The sequence below is a fragment of the Bactrocera latifrons genome, unplaced genomic scaffold (assembly GCF_001853355.1).
Source record: "Bactrocera latifrons isolate USDA-ARS-PBARC rearing strain unplaced genomic scaffold, ASM185335v1 scaffold_355, whole genome shotgun sequence".
In the NCBI taxonomy this organism is placed as follows: domain Eukaryota; kingdom Metazoa; phylum Arthropoda; class Insecta; order Diptera; family Tephritidae; genus Bactrocera; species Bactrocera latifrons.
Window position 1 is genome coordinate 226,488 of NW_017536996.1, and position 14,365 is coordinate 240,852.

At 38.5% G+C, this 14,365-nt stretch overlaps 3 protein-coding genes across 8 annotated transcripts in view; 1 reads left to right on the forward strand and 2 right to left on the reverse strand.

The window, feature by feature from the left end:
• Positions 1-14,365, reverse strand: part of LOC108971708 (glucose-6-phosphate 1-epimerase) — a 116,668-nt gene that overhangs the window by 60,387 nt on the left and 41,916 nt on the right. For all 4 annotated transcript variants that reach the window (XM_018937955.1, XM_018937954.1, XM_018937951.1 and 1 more), the window contains exon 4: positions 6,813-6,871. In XM_018937955.1, coding sequence (XP_018793500.1) covers positions 6,813-6,871 — 59 coding nt within the window. The remainder of the gene's footprint in view (positions 1-6,812; positions 6,872-14,365) is intronic.
• Positions 610-2,010, forward strand: LOC108971709 (protein NYNRIN-like). 3 transcript variants are annotated; one of them, XM_018937958.1, is made up of 3 exons: positions 610-1,055; positions 1,114-1,610; positions 1,680-2,010. In XM_018937958.1, the coding sequence occupies exons 2-3, from the start codon at positions 1,118-1,120 to the stop codon at positions 1,970-1,972; spliced, it is 786 nt and encodes a 261-aa protein (XP_018793503.1). In that variant the 5' UTR covers positions 610-1,055; positions 1,114-1,117; the 3' UTR covers positions 1,973-2,010. The 3 variants fall into 3 exon arrangements, with proteins under 3 accessions (XP_018793503.1, XP_018793502.1, XP_018793501.1); XM_018937957.1 differs by having other exon boundaries at positions 1,114-1,527; positions 1,564-2,010; XM_018937956.1 differs by having other exon boundaries at positions 1,114-2,010.
• The window catches only part of LOC108971711, a 9,454-nt gene continuing 3,917 nt past the window's right edge, over positions 8,829-14,365 (reverse strand). The window contains exon 2 of the mRNA XM_018937960.1: positions 8,829-11,430. Coding sequence (XP_018793505.1) covers positions 11,159-11,430 — 272 coding nt within the window. The 3' untranslated portion in view covers positions 8,829-11,158. The remainder of the gene's footprint in view (positions 11,431-14,365) is intronic.

Here is a 14,365-nt window from a genome sequence, read left to right on the forward strand (position 1 = left end):
GATATGGATCAACATCGTCATCATCTAAAGTTAGTGTTTAAAAAGCTACGCGAGTACGGCCTTGTTATCAACCGTTCGAAATGCATACTAGGGCAGCCGCAAGCTAAATTTTTAKGTTTCAAAATAAACAGCAGTGGAATTCCACCCCCAGAAGAACGAGTACGGGCAATTCAAAATTTCAACCTACCTTCGAGAGCATGTGATTTGCCACGCTTTCTCGGTATGGTAAACTTTTTTCGCAGATTMTTGCCTTGCGCCGCAAAAAGGCAAATGACGTTATTTAACCTCATAAAAGGGAACAAGAAAAACGACACATCGCCAGTTGATTGGACAGTTGAAGCAAAGGAGGCATTTCAACAATGCAAAAACGACTTATGCAAAGCTACTTTACTCGCTTACCCAAAACCCAGAGCGCAACTCAGTTTGACGGTGGACGCCTTACCGAAACACAAGCAAGATACAGTACTTACGATCGTGAACTATTAGCGGCATACAAAGCAGTCAAATATTTTCAACATATGCTAGAAGGAAGAGAGTTTTTTATCCTCACCGACCACAAGCCATTGCAGTATATGTTCCAGCAAAAGTTGAAAAGGCATCTCCGCGTCAAATGCGTCATTCGGAATTTATCGCACAATTTACAACAGACATTCGGTACATCCCCGGAAGAGAAAACGTAGTAGCTGATGCAATGTCGCGTATAGACGCCATACACACTCCGAGCATCATCGACTTTGCCAAACTTGCGGAGAGTCAGAAGTCGGACTCAGACCTCAAAAACTTACAAGCCTCGAATTCCAGCTTATTAATAAAACCTTTTAYGATTCCAGGCACCGCTGTAGACATCTTTTGTGACGTAAGCACCAACCAAGTCCGACCATACTTAACTCCTTCGTTTCGCAAAACAGCTTTCGACTCCATACATAACATGGCACACACCGGCGCCGCTAAAACAATAAGATTGATCGCAGAAAAATTCGTGYGGCCGAATCTCCGCAAAGATTGCCGCTTATGGTCCAGGCAGTGCATCCCGTGCCAAAGAGCTAAAGTGCAGCGCAACAACAGAGCACCGCTGTCGACATTCACGTTACCAGAGCAACGWTTTGACCACATAAATATGGACATCGTCGGACCATTACCACCTTGCAAGGGTTATCGATACTGTTTGACAATAGTCGATCGTTATTCCCGATGGTTAGAGGCACTCCCGCTCGAAGACATGACGACACAGACCATTGCTTTCACTTTCTACACACATTGGATCGCTAGATTTGGAGTACCCAGTAGAGTGACTACGGATCAAGGTAGACAATTTGAATCTACACTATTCAGAGAACTTTCAAGACTCTTAGGCATCAAGCACTTACGTACCACTGCGTATCACCCCGCGTCAAACGRGATTATCGAGCGATGGCACAGATCATTAAAAGCAGCGATAAAATGCTACACGACAAACAACTGGGTCGAAGTTCTCCCACTCATCCTGCTARGTTTTCGTTCCTCATGGAGAGACGATTTAAGAGCGACACCCGCAGAAATGGTTTATGGAAATACACTTCGATTACCTGGTCAGTTTTTTTCCGAAAAACAGACGCACAATGCCAACGAAGGTGAGTTCGTCGAAAATTTACGCATACGCATGCAGTCACTAAAGCCGTCACCAACTACAAACAACTCAGCGCACGTACCATTTGTAGAAAAGAACTTGCACTCAMCACCATCAGTCTTCGTGCGTAACGACTCAATTCGTCCACCTCTTCAACCACCATASGAGGGACCATTTCCCGTAGTCGAACGTGGCGTCAAATTTTTCAAAGTCAGAATCCGAGGAAAGGACGTAAACATTTCCATCGACCGGTTAAAGTCAGCTTTCGTCGCCGAGGATTACCAAACCCCGTCGAAGCAGACAATCCAACACAAAGAGTACCAAACAAAATCTGGTCGTCGAGTACGTTTTCGTTTTCCCGCATAGGGGGGAGTGATGTGGCAACCCCAAAGTGATGTGGCAACCCCAAAGTAATGTGGCAACCCGAAATTAATGTGGCAACCCCAAATGCAACTCTGCAAAAGTAAGCTGTCAGATTGAAGAACCACCATCTTTTTTCTTCGCGCATCATCACGACTGCGAGCACGTCTCACCATTTTCAGTCTCGGAATTTTTGTATCACTTTCATATTTTTGTACCAGTTTTTATATTAAAATAAATTAAACATTATTGTGGACATCCCACAAATGAATTGCAAAATATTGAATTATTAAAAATTAAATTAATAAACTCTATTATATAAAATACTTACCTTAATAATGCATTCATAATACTAATCTATTACTTACCTTAATACTTATCTTAATATAAGCTAGTATAATGTTTAACGAAAGATAATTGCTTACCCATTTTGTAAGCCATACTTACATTACCACTAGACTAGATTAAGCCGTTAGTTTAAGATATAGGCTAAGCGAATAAAGAACTCTCTTTGAGTTGAACTTTGAAACCGTACGCACGTGTTTTAACTTGTCGGCTATTTTAATTTTACTTCTTTCGAGACAGGCAACTGGTGGTTTTTAATTTCTAATCGCGCATCCCAATTTAAATTAACTTTTCGTGTCTCAAAAAATCTTGAAAAATTTCAAGAGCCATCACAGAAACCGTATAATTCTGCATTAATGTTAGTGAAATATACCTATCGAAGGATTCTAATTGATTGAATCCATTTTGTTAAACGCACAGGTTTTACCTGATCATCCCATTCTGTGCCATCTTGCTACAATTCTTGAATGAGGATTTTGCATTAATAATTATTGGCGAAAGCCATTCTGCGGGGTCGAAAAGTTTTGAAACCGAGGAAAATATTTGGAGTTTGGTTATGGCGGACATTGCAGATATTGACACAATTGTATATGAGAATTGATCTGTTATCGCATTCTATTGAATCCCTATGTTTTTTGTTGTATTGGCCTTTTTAAATTTAAGGAATCTGTATTTAATAAATCTTTTTTTTTATATTTTTTCTTATCTCAGGATGATTTGATGTAATTTTCTTTTTGGACGCACCGAATTTAGTACTTTGACCACTTGGGATAGTGATTTGGACGCTAGTGAGAGACTATGGATACCGGAAAGCATATCGTCAACGTATGTTTGTGTTTGTAACGCAGATGCGCCAGTTTAGTTTAAGTAATATGAGATCAGGTTGTAATGTTGACGCAGTATATAGTATGCCGCTGAGAGATTTGACTGAGCTCGTACACTTTGAGGCATTGAAAACCACTCGTATTTTTGTTATAATTTTATCTGGTTATTATCCCGTGATCAGGAAGATAAAAATATAAATTTCTGCTTTTAGATATTTTTTCATTGGTACCGTTTCTTTCATATGATTGAGATCCAAATATTCGTCCATCACATTTTTGTGCCTAAAAAATAAGGTGACATTTGAATTTAAACTGCGCGCGTCGAAGGATTTGGATAATTATTTTTTTTTTTTAGGTTAGTAGTACTGTCAGTCACATTTATGTCAAATTTCATGTCAAAATATTCATTAGTCTTTGAGATACGTGTCGTTTTGTGAGCTGCTAAAAGTGAGTTTWTCGTTTTTTGCAATGTCGAAATTTGTTGAGCAAAGAATTTGCATTAAATGATCATTTCGCCAAACACTCAACCCATATCGTTCCGCAGCCACCGTATTCACCTGATCTGGCGCCATGCGACTTCTGGCTGTTCACCAAGCTCAAAAGACCGCTCCGGAGACACCGTTTTTATGCGATATTCAAGCCGCAACGAAGACGGAACTGAAGGCCATACCGGAAAGTTTCTACAACCAGTGTTTCATAGATTGGAAAATCCGTTGGCATAATGTACTACATCTAGTGGGGATTACTTTGAAGGGGATGAAATTGATTTGGAAGAATAAAGAATTTTCAAAATAAATACAATGTCATCTTATTTTTTGGGCTGATTTGAGCTCGGTTATCTTCGTCAGGTTTTTTTCTTTGCTTATTAATTGCTGGACTGCTGACACTTGAGAGTGGCCTGGAACTATAGAATCTGGGAAAGTGGGTTTGAATGGAAGTCGCATAACAAAACGACCGTCTTCGTTTCTTGTTGTTATGGACTTGTAATAGACTTCGCATGCCTGGTCTTTTTCTGAATGTTGTGTGATTTGAGGTAATTTTTCTACTTCCCAGAATTTTTGAACATTTATATACTCATTAGAAATATTTTTAACTTGTGTAGTGAAATAATTAATTTTTTCAGTGACTCGTCCACTTAAAATCCACCCAAAGATTGTATTTAGATTTTCTCTATACCTTCAACGATTATTTGAAGTATTAAATCACTGTCTAATAATATGTCGATTTGTAATGGGGTTGGGTTCTGCTGGATTCCCACTGCTTTTATTTACATAACAACTTGGAAGCAAATTTGTGAGTTGCGGTAAAATGATGGCTTCTGCATCTATTCTAATATCCGCGTTTGGGGAGACTATGGTGATTGGGCAAATTCTATTTGAAATTTGTAAGTTCTTCCGCCCATTCCTGAAATTTAAAAATTGAAATTTTTTACTGGCATTTTTGATGATATAAATGATCTATGAGAGCCTAACTCGGTGGTTTTAGAAATTGTTTTTGCTTCATATTTTGAAAATTTGTGATATCTTCGTTAACAGTGCACACAATTGAATTTGCTTTCACAGTATTTTGTCCCGTGAGAATTGGACAGACAGTTGATGCAAAGTTCATGTTGTCGGACAAGATTGTTCTTATCTGAAACAGACATTTTTTTAAACTTCTCTCAAGATCTTATATTATGACCTCCTTTACAAATTTCGCATAATGATTTCCAATGACTTAATTGATTTTACACAGATGGTTCTCTTCTATTAACGTGTCTATTATATTGTATATTATTTTTTATTCGAGTCATTTTAATTATTTTTTAGCTTTGAACTTAATTGTGAAATTGATATTATGAAAAACTGTGCAAAGAATATATTTTCGTAAAATATGAAATAAATTATATTACTTTGCGAAAGCTTATGCACCGCAAATGTCAATTAAAGGTTATTTTCATAAATATTCGTAGGTAATTATTTTGATTAAATATTATATCATAAGCGATCGCTGAAGAGTTTGCAAGTAGGAATACTTGACTTTACATCATTTTGTTTGTTTTTTGGAATAACATTACTGTGTGTGTGGAAAAATAATAAGACTATAGAGGGGGCGGTACATTTTTTCAGTAACATACATACATATATAGTATTCCGAACTGCCTTACTGTATTTATAAATAATATATATATACATATAGTATATATACTTTTTTCAGAACTGTACGCCGAAATACTAGTCTGTAAATTAGAAATAATACGTGTGTATTTACATACAAGTACGTGCATAAAATACTTCAATCTTAAATTTCAATTTTACTGGACTCACATTAATTTCCCCAGGGGTTTTTCAGAGGGATGATACTTATGTATGCATATTCCTCCTCACTCTCGTTCTCTTTTCCTTTTTTTGGTTAGTTTTTTGTGTTTTTACTTAATTTGATTAGCTGGCGCTCGCTTTTAGGTTTTAGTATTAGTTGTATTTCGGTTTGTTTCGCGGCCGTTTATTATAATTTTATTGCATTGTTAGTATGTAAGTAAGTAATTTGCAAATGCATATTTTTGTATATTTGTAATTTTGGTTTTTCTTTTATTTTTTTTTCTAGGCGCCTTTCAATGACGATCGAAGGACCATTTGTTTAGTTAACTTTTGTTTTTTGGTTCCCCTTGCTATTGATTGTGATATACTCACTTGCACCTTTAATTTTGAATATGAACACAATATGCAAATTTTAAGAAAATAAATAAATGACTACGTTTCACATTCAATAATGAACAATTATAGTTTTATCTAGCAACGTTACTTTAACGCACGTACCGACGGCAAAAACCACGGGTCACGGGTAAATCGAAAAAGAGATCCATTCCGATCAGACTAATCCTTTTCTATCAAAGCGAATTGTTGGTGCGCAATGTGGTTGGTTACTGGTATGATGTGTGGTTGTGGTTGTGTGGATGGAATATTGTGTTGCATTGGGTSTTATGATGTTGTATGTGGGGTTTCTGCGAGGAAGATGTGTGCGAGATGTAGCAAAATATCGCAAGATCATATGTCGGATGAACAAACATTTAGAAAAGAACGTAAAATTGTGGAAAAGGGTTCTGTGGAGCGATGAAACTAAGATGAACAGTATCAGATCGGATGAAAAACAATTTGTCCATCGTACCAGGTGTCAGGCGTGTAACTCCAGATACACTAAAAAAAAACTGTTGAACATGGCGGAAGTAGGGATGGGGAGCGCTTTCCTGGTACGTTGTTTAACCATTGGTAAGGATAGATGGCAGAATGGATCAATTTGCATACATAAACATTCACAAAAATACCATGAAATCATTCGCGTTCGAATCGAAACGCAAAAAGTGTGAAGAACTGCTCACTGTAGAAAGTATTGACGGCCGGAGCTGGCCAGCTCAAAGTCCCGATGCAAACACGATGTATGAAACGACGTTAAAATGCATATTGCCAAAAAAAAATTAAAAAATGTGAAAGAACTTTAGACTGGAAACAAGGAGGCATGGTACGCTAAGCAATTTGAAAAATTGTGGGCACATAAGAAAATAATTACTTTGTAAGTGCTTAAACGCTATACTTATTAGTTTTCTAATAAATTTATTTAATTGAAATTTTATAAAATTTTGTTCAGAAAAGATATGCATATAATTTCTATATTAAACAAATACGGTAGCAATAATAACTTACGAAACACGAAAGGTATGCCGCCACGTATAGCTTTTTTCCCATCAAATGAGGCAAGTTTGCTGGAATAATATAAAATATGGACAGAAATATAAAATGTACTAAAAATGGTAATTTCCTGGAGTTGCCTCCAGTATATACATATATATATACAACTACTATGAGCAAAAAGTTATAAGCCTTTGTTTATAAATTTAGATTTGTTATTCAGTAACGATTCTTCAAAATCTATGTAGTTTAATGTCTTCAATAGACTCGAAACGGTTTCCCCGGAGCAGTCGTTGAGTTTTACGTCCTTTTACGAATAGCCTTGCGAAAACGACGCATAACAGCGAAGTAGTATCCATTTTTGACAGTGTGGCCGGTCGAAAGGAATTCGGAGTGCACCACACTTCGGTAGTCGAAGAAAACTGTCAACGTAACCTTGATTTTTGACCTGCTTTGGCATGGCTTTTGCGGCTACGACTCACCTTTTCCACGATATTCGGCCGATCCATCTGTTTCTGGGTCGTAAGCATAGATGTTTTACAGGCATTAATGCGACTCTGTTTTTCGAAAAATTTAGTGATTTTGTAACCAATCGTACTTTCATTTTTTTTTATATCCAAATGATCTTTCATAATGGTTTTCACTGAATCTTCCGATATTCCAACGATGCTGAAATCTCTCACTGTTAATCGTATTGAGGATCGAAACATTTTTTTATTTTATTTTATTGACTTGTTTATCATTAGTTGATGTTGATTGCCGTCCTGGACATGATTCCTCATCAACACGTTCTCGACTGTCTATATGTAATTAATACCCGTCAAAAACACACTTCCTCGCAAAAAACAAGGAAGGCCATTTCCAACATTCTGAACGTTTCCGCTCCAGAAATTTGATTCCGCACACAAAATCCAATGGACCTTCTTTGTTGAATAATTTCTTCTTCTCTTGATTGGCGTAGACACCGCTTACGCGATTATAGCCGAGTTAACAACAGCGCGCCAGTCGTTTCTTCTTTTCGCTACGTGGCGCCAATTAGATATTCCAAGTGAAGCAAGGTCCTTCTGCACTTGGTCCTTCTAACGGAGTGGAGGTCTTCCTCTTCCTCTGCTTCCCCCGGCGGGTACTGCGTCGAATACTTTCTGGAGTGTTTTCCTCCATCCGGACAACATGACCTAGCCAGCGTAGCCGCTGTGTTTTAATTCGCTGTACTATGTCAATGTCGTCGTATATCTCGTACAGCTCATCGTTCCATCGAATGCGATATTCGCCGTGGCCAAAGCGAAAAGGACCATAAATCTTTGAAGGATGGAGTCATGTGTAGAAGTTCACGCAAGTGAGGAAAGTTTTCTGATCGCCATTCACTTGGGAGTGGCCAGAAACGATTCTTTTACATATGACTCAAGCAGCTCACGACTTCCGGTCCTTGACCAAGTATCCTCTGGGTAGCCTAAGAACAGAAGGCGAAACATTCCCTGCATAGGGTTGTGCGCTGGGTTTGGGACCCGCCGCGTAAAAAAACCACCCCAATGACAACGCAACAACAGCCTCAGATGAGAGACCCCACTTTTGATGACGACCATGGTTGAATAATTTCAGTCATCGTAAAAAACCTAACGATGATTATTTTGATGTGAGGCTTAGGACAGACGTCAATGACAGTTACACCAATGCAGAAAAAATATTTCTACGAATGTGTTTTCACGAAAAATTTAAATTAAAGTGTCTTGCTATTTTGTGCCCACAGTGAGCAGTGAATAGAAAATCAATGTTTTATATGCTCAAAATAGTGTTGGTGTATCAATGGTTAAACGAAACTATAAATTTAGTGTGCATTATAAAAGGCCGGCCTCCCGTCCATTTAGGCAATTGCCTAGGCCAAATTTTTAGTTACTTTCTTAACATATGTACACGTGGGTTACTTTCTTTAAATTAAACGCTTTTTTGTCTTTTAAAATGTATAAAATGATTTATTTATCAAAACCGTAAACAACGTAGGATTAATCACTGAGTGATAATATAATATATAAAAAGTTAATTTATTAAATGTTCTTTGGAGCGCACGTCCGTATGCTGTGAATTTTTAAAATCAAGTCCCCGTCTTTTTAACCGTCGCTGCCGGCGTTCTTTGCTTTCGTTGAGTCCGTTCATTCAAGGTGTATGTTTAGAATTGCATGCGTACGCCTGTAGCTAATACAAATAACCTGTAGCTATTACAAAATGCTCGAGATCTTCACTCGCACAGCAATCTTTAAAGAGATTTCCCGTGAACGCAGCATCTCTATCCATTATAATACGCCGTGGGTTACCGAAAACAGCGGCATTCATCCTGTTGCTAAGACATAAGACACGCTATTCTGCTTAACGCATCGACGTGACGCATCTTGGAGCCATTCCGGTGTTCTATTTCATAGTCAAAGTCTTGTAATAGCAACATCTTCCGAGATACTCTTAGCGGAATATCCCTCTTTTTCATGGTCATTGCGAACGCGTTGCAATCAGTAACGATGCAACCCTAAAAGACTTCTTAAGTGCTTCAACAATCGCTAACACCTCTAACTCATACGAATGGTACTTCTCTTCTGCTGGCTTTGTCTTCCGACTCATGTACTGGATTGGTTGAAAGTGCAAATCTTCGCTGTCCTTTTGTAAGAGTACACCACCATATCCATGTATTGAGGCATCCGTATAAACTTCAGTTAGAGCCTTCGGATTGTACAACTGTAATACTGGTGCACTAGCCAGAGCTGCCTTTAGTTACTTCAGCGAGGCTTGCAGTGCGGTACCAAACACAAAAACTACATCCTTACGCAACAGGCCAGACAGTGGTTTAGGGACTACTGCATATCCTTCTATGAAACGGCGAAAATAAGAAGCCCTAAGAATCTTTGCACCGCTTTTATCCATTGGTGTCGGAAAATTCCTTACTGCCTGCGTTTTTTCTTCTGATGGTACCACACTCTATAATATACCCCAGAAAATCAACAGTCGTCTGGCATTTCTCCCACTTAATCCTTATGTTATAACATGCCGCCATGTTCAACACAGCTTTCAACTTATGTACCCCCTCGTCCTAATTAATAGAAGGAATTATAAGATCATCCATGTAAGTTACCACGACGCCATCCTTCACAAAATCTTGAAACACCGCGAAAATGTATCGAGTGAACACTGCTGGGGAATTGGAAATACCGAAAGGAATATAAATGAATTCGTATTGACCTTGATGACGAACCTGACCTATTGGCACATGGAAAAATCCATTCCGTAAATCTAACATTGTAAATACTTTTACGCCTTGTAATCTCTCGAAAACGTCATATATGAGTTGCATTAGAAATTATCCCTCATGATTTTTTCGTTCAAACGTCGGTAGTCACAACACAGACGTGACCATGCACAGATCCTCAAACTCATTAAGAACTTCTATTTTTCCTTCACTTTTCTCTACTATGGGGTTTTGAAGCTTCGTTTTCTTCACTTTTGCTCTAAATTCTACCCCGCCTTCCTTTATAATACACTGTTCCCGATTTTTGTAAGGTCACTCTCACGCACTACATGGAAATTGATATCAACTTTGACTCCATCTAAGCTAACTTTGATTACGAAAGTTCCCATAGTTGTAAGAACATACATATATTGTTTCCTATTTCACGAAGATGATTTATATCATTGGGCAAATCAATCTTCCCCAATTTCATTAACACATCGTAACGCATGAGGCATATATCGCAACCAGTGTCCAGCAATGCTGACAACATAAGCCCGTTAATGGTTAACTTTTTTGAAAACTACGCTGCCAAGGGATGCCATACGCAATATTTCAAGCGTATTTACCATTGCACCCTCGCTTTTTACCTCCGTTCTCTTCTTTGGCCACTCTGCAATACGATGTCCTGGCTGATTACACCCAAAACACTTTAACAGTCGTTGCTGTTTGCAAGAATTCGCCAAATGACCCGCTTCTCCACACCTATAATAAATTTTCGTATTGGATCCCTGATCTGTAGTAACAGAATTATTGTCTTCACGTTTGTTTTGAAATGTACTCACATTGGGTTGACGCCCCGAGCGAACGTTTTCATAAACAAGGATCTGAGCTTTTAATTCTTCTATCGAACTAGCCTGATACAGGTTAACTTTGTTTGGTCTGGTATCTGGGATTCCCTCTACAAAATATTCGATGAGACTTTTTTCGTCTAGCTTTATTGGCCTACCTATGTCCATAAGGCTATAAAGATACTCGCGATAATCTTAATTTGGGTGCTTTCGCCGTTTAATAAGTGCCCTATGGACCTCGTTTGAAGATGTTACTACTCCAAATTCTTTTTGAAAACATTACTTAAATGCACTGCAACTAGTTATGTCCATGGCATTAGATTCAGAATCATCGAGCCACTCCTCGATTGGGTGTTGCCCCGTACCACTAAAAGTTTAAAGAGATTCCTCGAGATCGCGCAGAGTGAAGACCGGAGGCAACATGTTGTTTGCACTGAACTAGTTTCACTGTTTGAGCTATCCTCTTCAGCATCTACAGTCAGTCCAAAATGCTCACAAAGTCTGTCCTGTAATGTGGCTTTACGGTCATTTGCCGATAAACCTAGTGCCAACAATTTTTCCTTCAAACCGTTCACTGTCAATAAAAAAATGTTTAAAAAAATTAAAATTTGGTATTTAGTATATAATAAGTAAAAGTAAACGTTAAAATAGATGTTGACAAGTTTTGCTTTCATATAGCAATTTGAATACAGAGTTAATTCTTGTAATTTAAATTTAAATCTAAGACAATTAATTTTCACAATTTATCTTTTTGTCAACTTAGTTCAATTTTGCTTAATTCAAAGTTCACTTGAATTAACTTACAATTTGATTTACAATTTTTAGTATTTTTTTTTCTATAATAATAATACCAATTTTAGAATATGGGATCCATTACATATTTTCAATTTTTTTTAAGAATTTTCTTATAGGTTATCGACAACTTTGCCAATAGATTCTCACTAGTTAGTGTGTAACACATCTTGTTATATGCTTACTCTATACGTACATTCGCTGAACTGCTCTGCTCCGCTGCTCACTTTCTGCTACCGCAAAATCTGGACCGCTGCTCACTCTTTGCTACCGCAAAATCATTCAGATGCTGCTCACTCTCGACTGCGTTTAATAACGCCGAATCGACGTCACAACGGCTTGAGTTAACAGTGCCCATAACGGAGACACCGGTCACGCCACGCCAAGGTAAGAGTACCCGACACTGTACCCTTTTACAAAATTTTAGAACGTTCTTTGTGCGCTCTTATATGCGACACCGGTCACTTTACATGAAGTCTAAATTACCCGAGACTTCTACCAATTTCTCGAACGTTCTGTTTTTTGGGAAAAAAAAACCAAGATCGCTCCACGTCGAACAATTTCTTTACAGTTCACAAAGTTCAAATTACCCGGTACTTCTTCCACGACACTTATATATGCCACTTTCTTGCACACGCGAAGGGATTTGCATCCCACTTCTGACACAAGTGTCTAATAATTTACAACAATTTTAAATTTACTAAAATGTAATTAAAAGACGAGAAGACTCTATAAATCTTTACGTTATTTAAAATTATCAGGCTTATTTTATTTTTATAATTTAAAGTATTTTGTATTTTGATATTAAAATTTAATGAACTTTTAATTAATAATTTTAAATAATTATTTTAATAACATAAAAAAATTTACAAAAATTTTATTTGTATCATTTGTATATCGGCCTTATCGGGAACTTCGTGTGAATAAATCTTTCCCGTGTATTTTTATTTACACGCGAACGAAGAATTCGTCACGAATTTACCGTAAACGAAGATTTGTGTTCGAATTTCGATGTGTCGATAGAATATTGTGAACTTCGGCAACCTGTCACAGATGTTGTACACTTGTAACAAGCCTATATTTCAATTCTTATTGGAAATATTACAAAATGGCTTGCCAATGGCGAAACAACGTTTTGCAATTGATACAGTTGTAAAACTATCAGCTTGTTTGACATTTTGTGGAGAAGGAGCGTATCAGAAAGGTGTGGGCGGGCAAATGGATGTTGGCTTACCACAATCCAGCTTTAGTGAAATCCTTCCTGAAGTGTTGGACGTATTCGAGTCAAATATCTGCAAGCTGTCGATAACGTTTCCTTCTAAAGAGGATATCCCTGGCATCACTTGTTGCATGGATTTCAAAATTATAGCTCCCAAAATTAATAAACACTGATACTACAACAGAAAAGTATTATTCAGTATAAATGCCCTGCCAGCCAAAGCTAACCATTTTTCTCAAATATTTCAATACAACTACACATTTAAATGTGATGAAATGTGTGTGTGTAATGAAATGCGTGAGTACGAAGAGCTCGATAAGCTGGCCGACAGGGGTAATGCTCGAAAATTCTACGAAAAAATGCGGCGGCTTACAGAAAGTATAGGAGCATACTCTTGTAGAACCCCTAAAGGTGATCTAGTCACGGATGCCCAGAGCATACTTAAATTATGGAGGGAACACTTCTCCAGCTTGCCGAATGGCAGTAAACGCGCAACGTCAGGAGAAGGCAAACCTGTTTCCCGAATCGATGGCGATGGAGCAGACGTTCCATTGCCCGACCAGGAAGAAGTTCGAATAAAAACTACCCGCCTGAAGAACAAAGCAGCGGGGGCCGATGAATTGCCGGCCGAGCTATTCAATCACGGCGGCGAAGAACTGATAAGGAGCATACATCAGCTTCTYTGYAAAATATGGTCGGACGAAAGCATGCCCAAAGATTGGAATTTAAGTGTGCTATGCCCAATCCATAAAAAAGGAGACCCCACAATATGCGCCAACTACCGTGGAATAAGCCTCCTCAACATTGCATTGAGTTCTGACATTCACCCCGGTGGATGAACGTCTAGAAGGTATCTTTGGCACTAGGGTTGGTAAATTCAGCCTCCATAACGAGACATCTCCAAACGAATCGAGGCTGATCGACTTCGCCGGGCCCCAAAATATGGTTATCTGTAGTACTAGATTCCAGCCTAAGGAAATTCATCAAACCATCTGGCTAGTCCGGATCGAAAAACTACCAACCAGATCGATCATGTTGTGATAAACAGAAGACACGTCTTCAGTGTTTTAATGTGCGTGTGCTCCGAGGTCCTAACATCCACTAGGACCACTTTCTTGTTGCAGCCCAGATTCGTACCGCCTCTGTGCAGCAAAAAACGCACGCCATCAAACACAAGGAAGGTTCGACGTCGAGAATCTGCAATCACAACAGACAGCCGAACGATTTCCTGCTCGGCTTGCACTCCTGCTCTCTGAGAGCACTCGTCAACAACTCGGTATAAGGGAACTGTGGGAAGGCATTTCAAACTCTTTACGTACAGCCGCAACCGAAACCATTGGTTTTCGGAAAGTACAAAAGAACAGCTGGTACGACGAGGAGTGCTTAGTCATCGATGCTCAGACCATACTTAAATTATGGAGGGAACACTTCTCCAGCCTGCTGAATGGCAGTGAACGCACAACGCCAGGAGAAGGCGAACCCGATGCCCCAATCGACG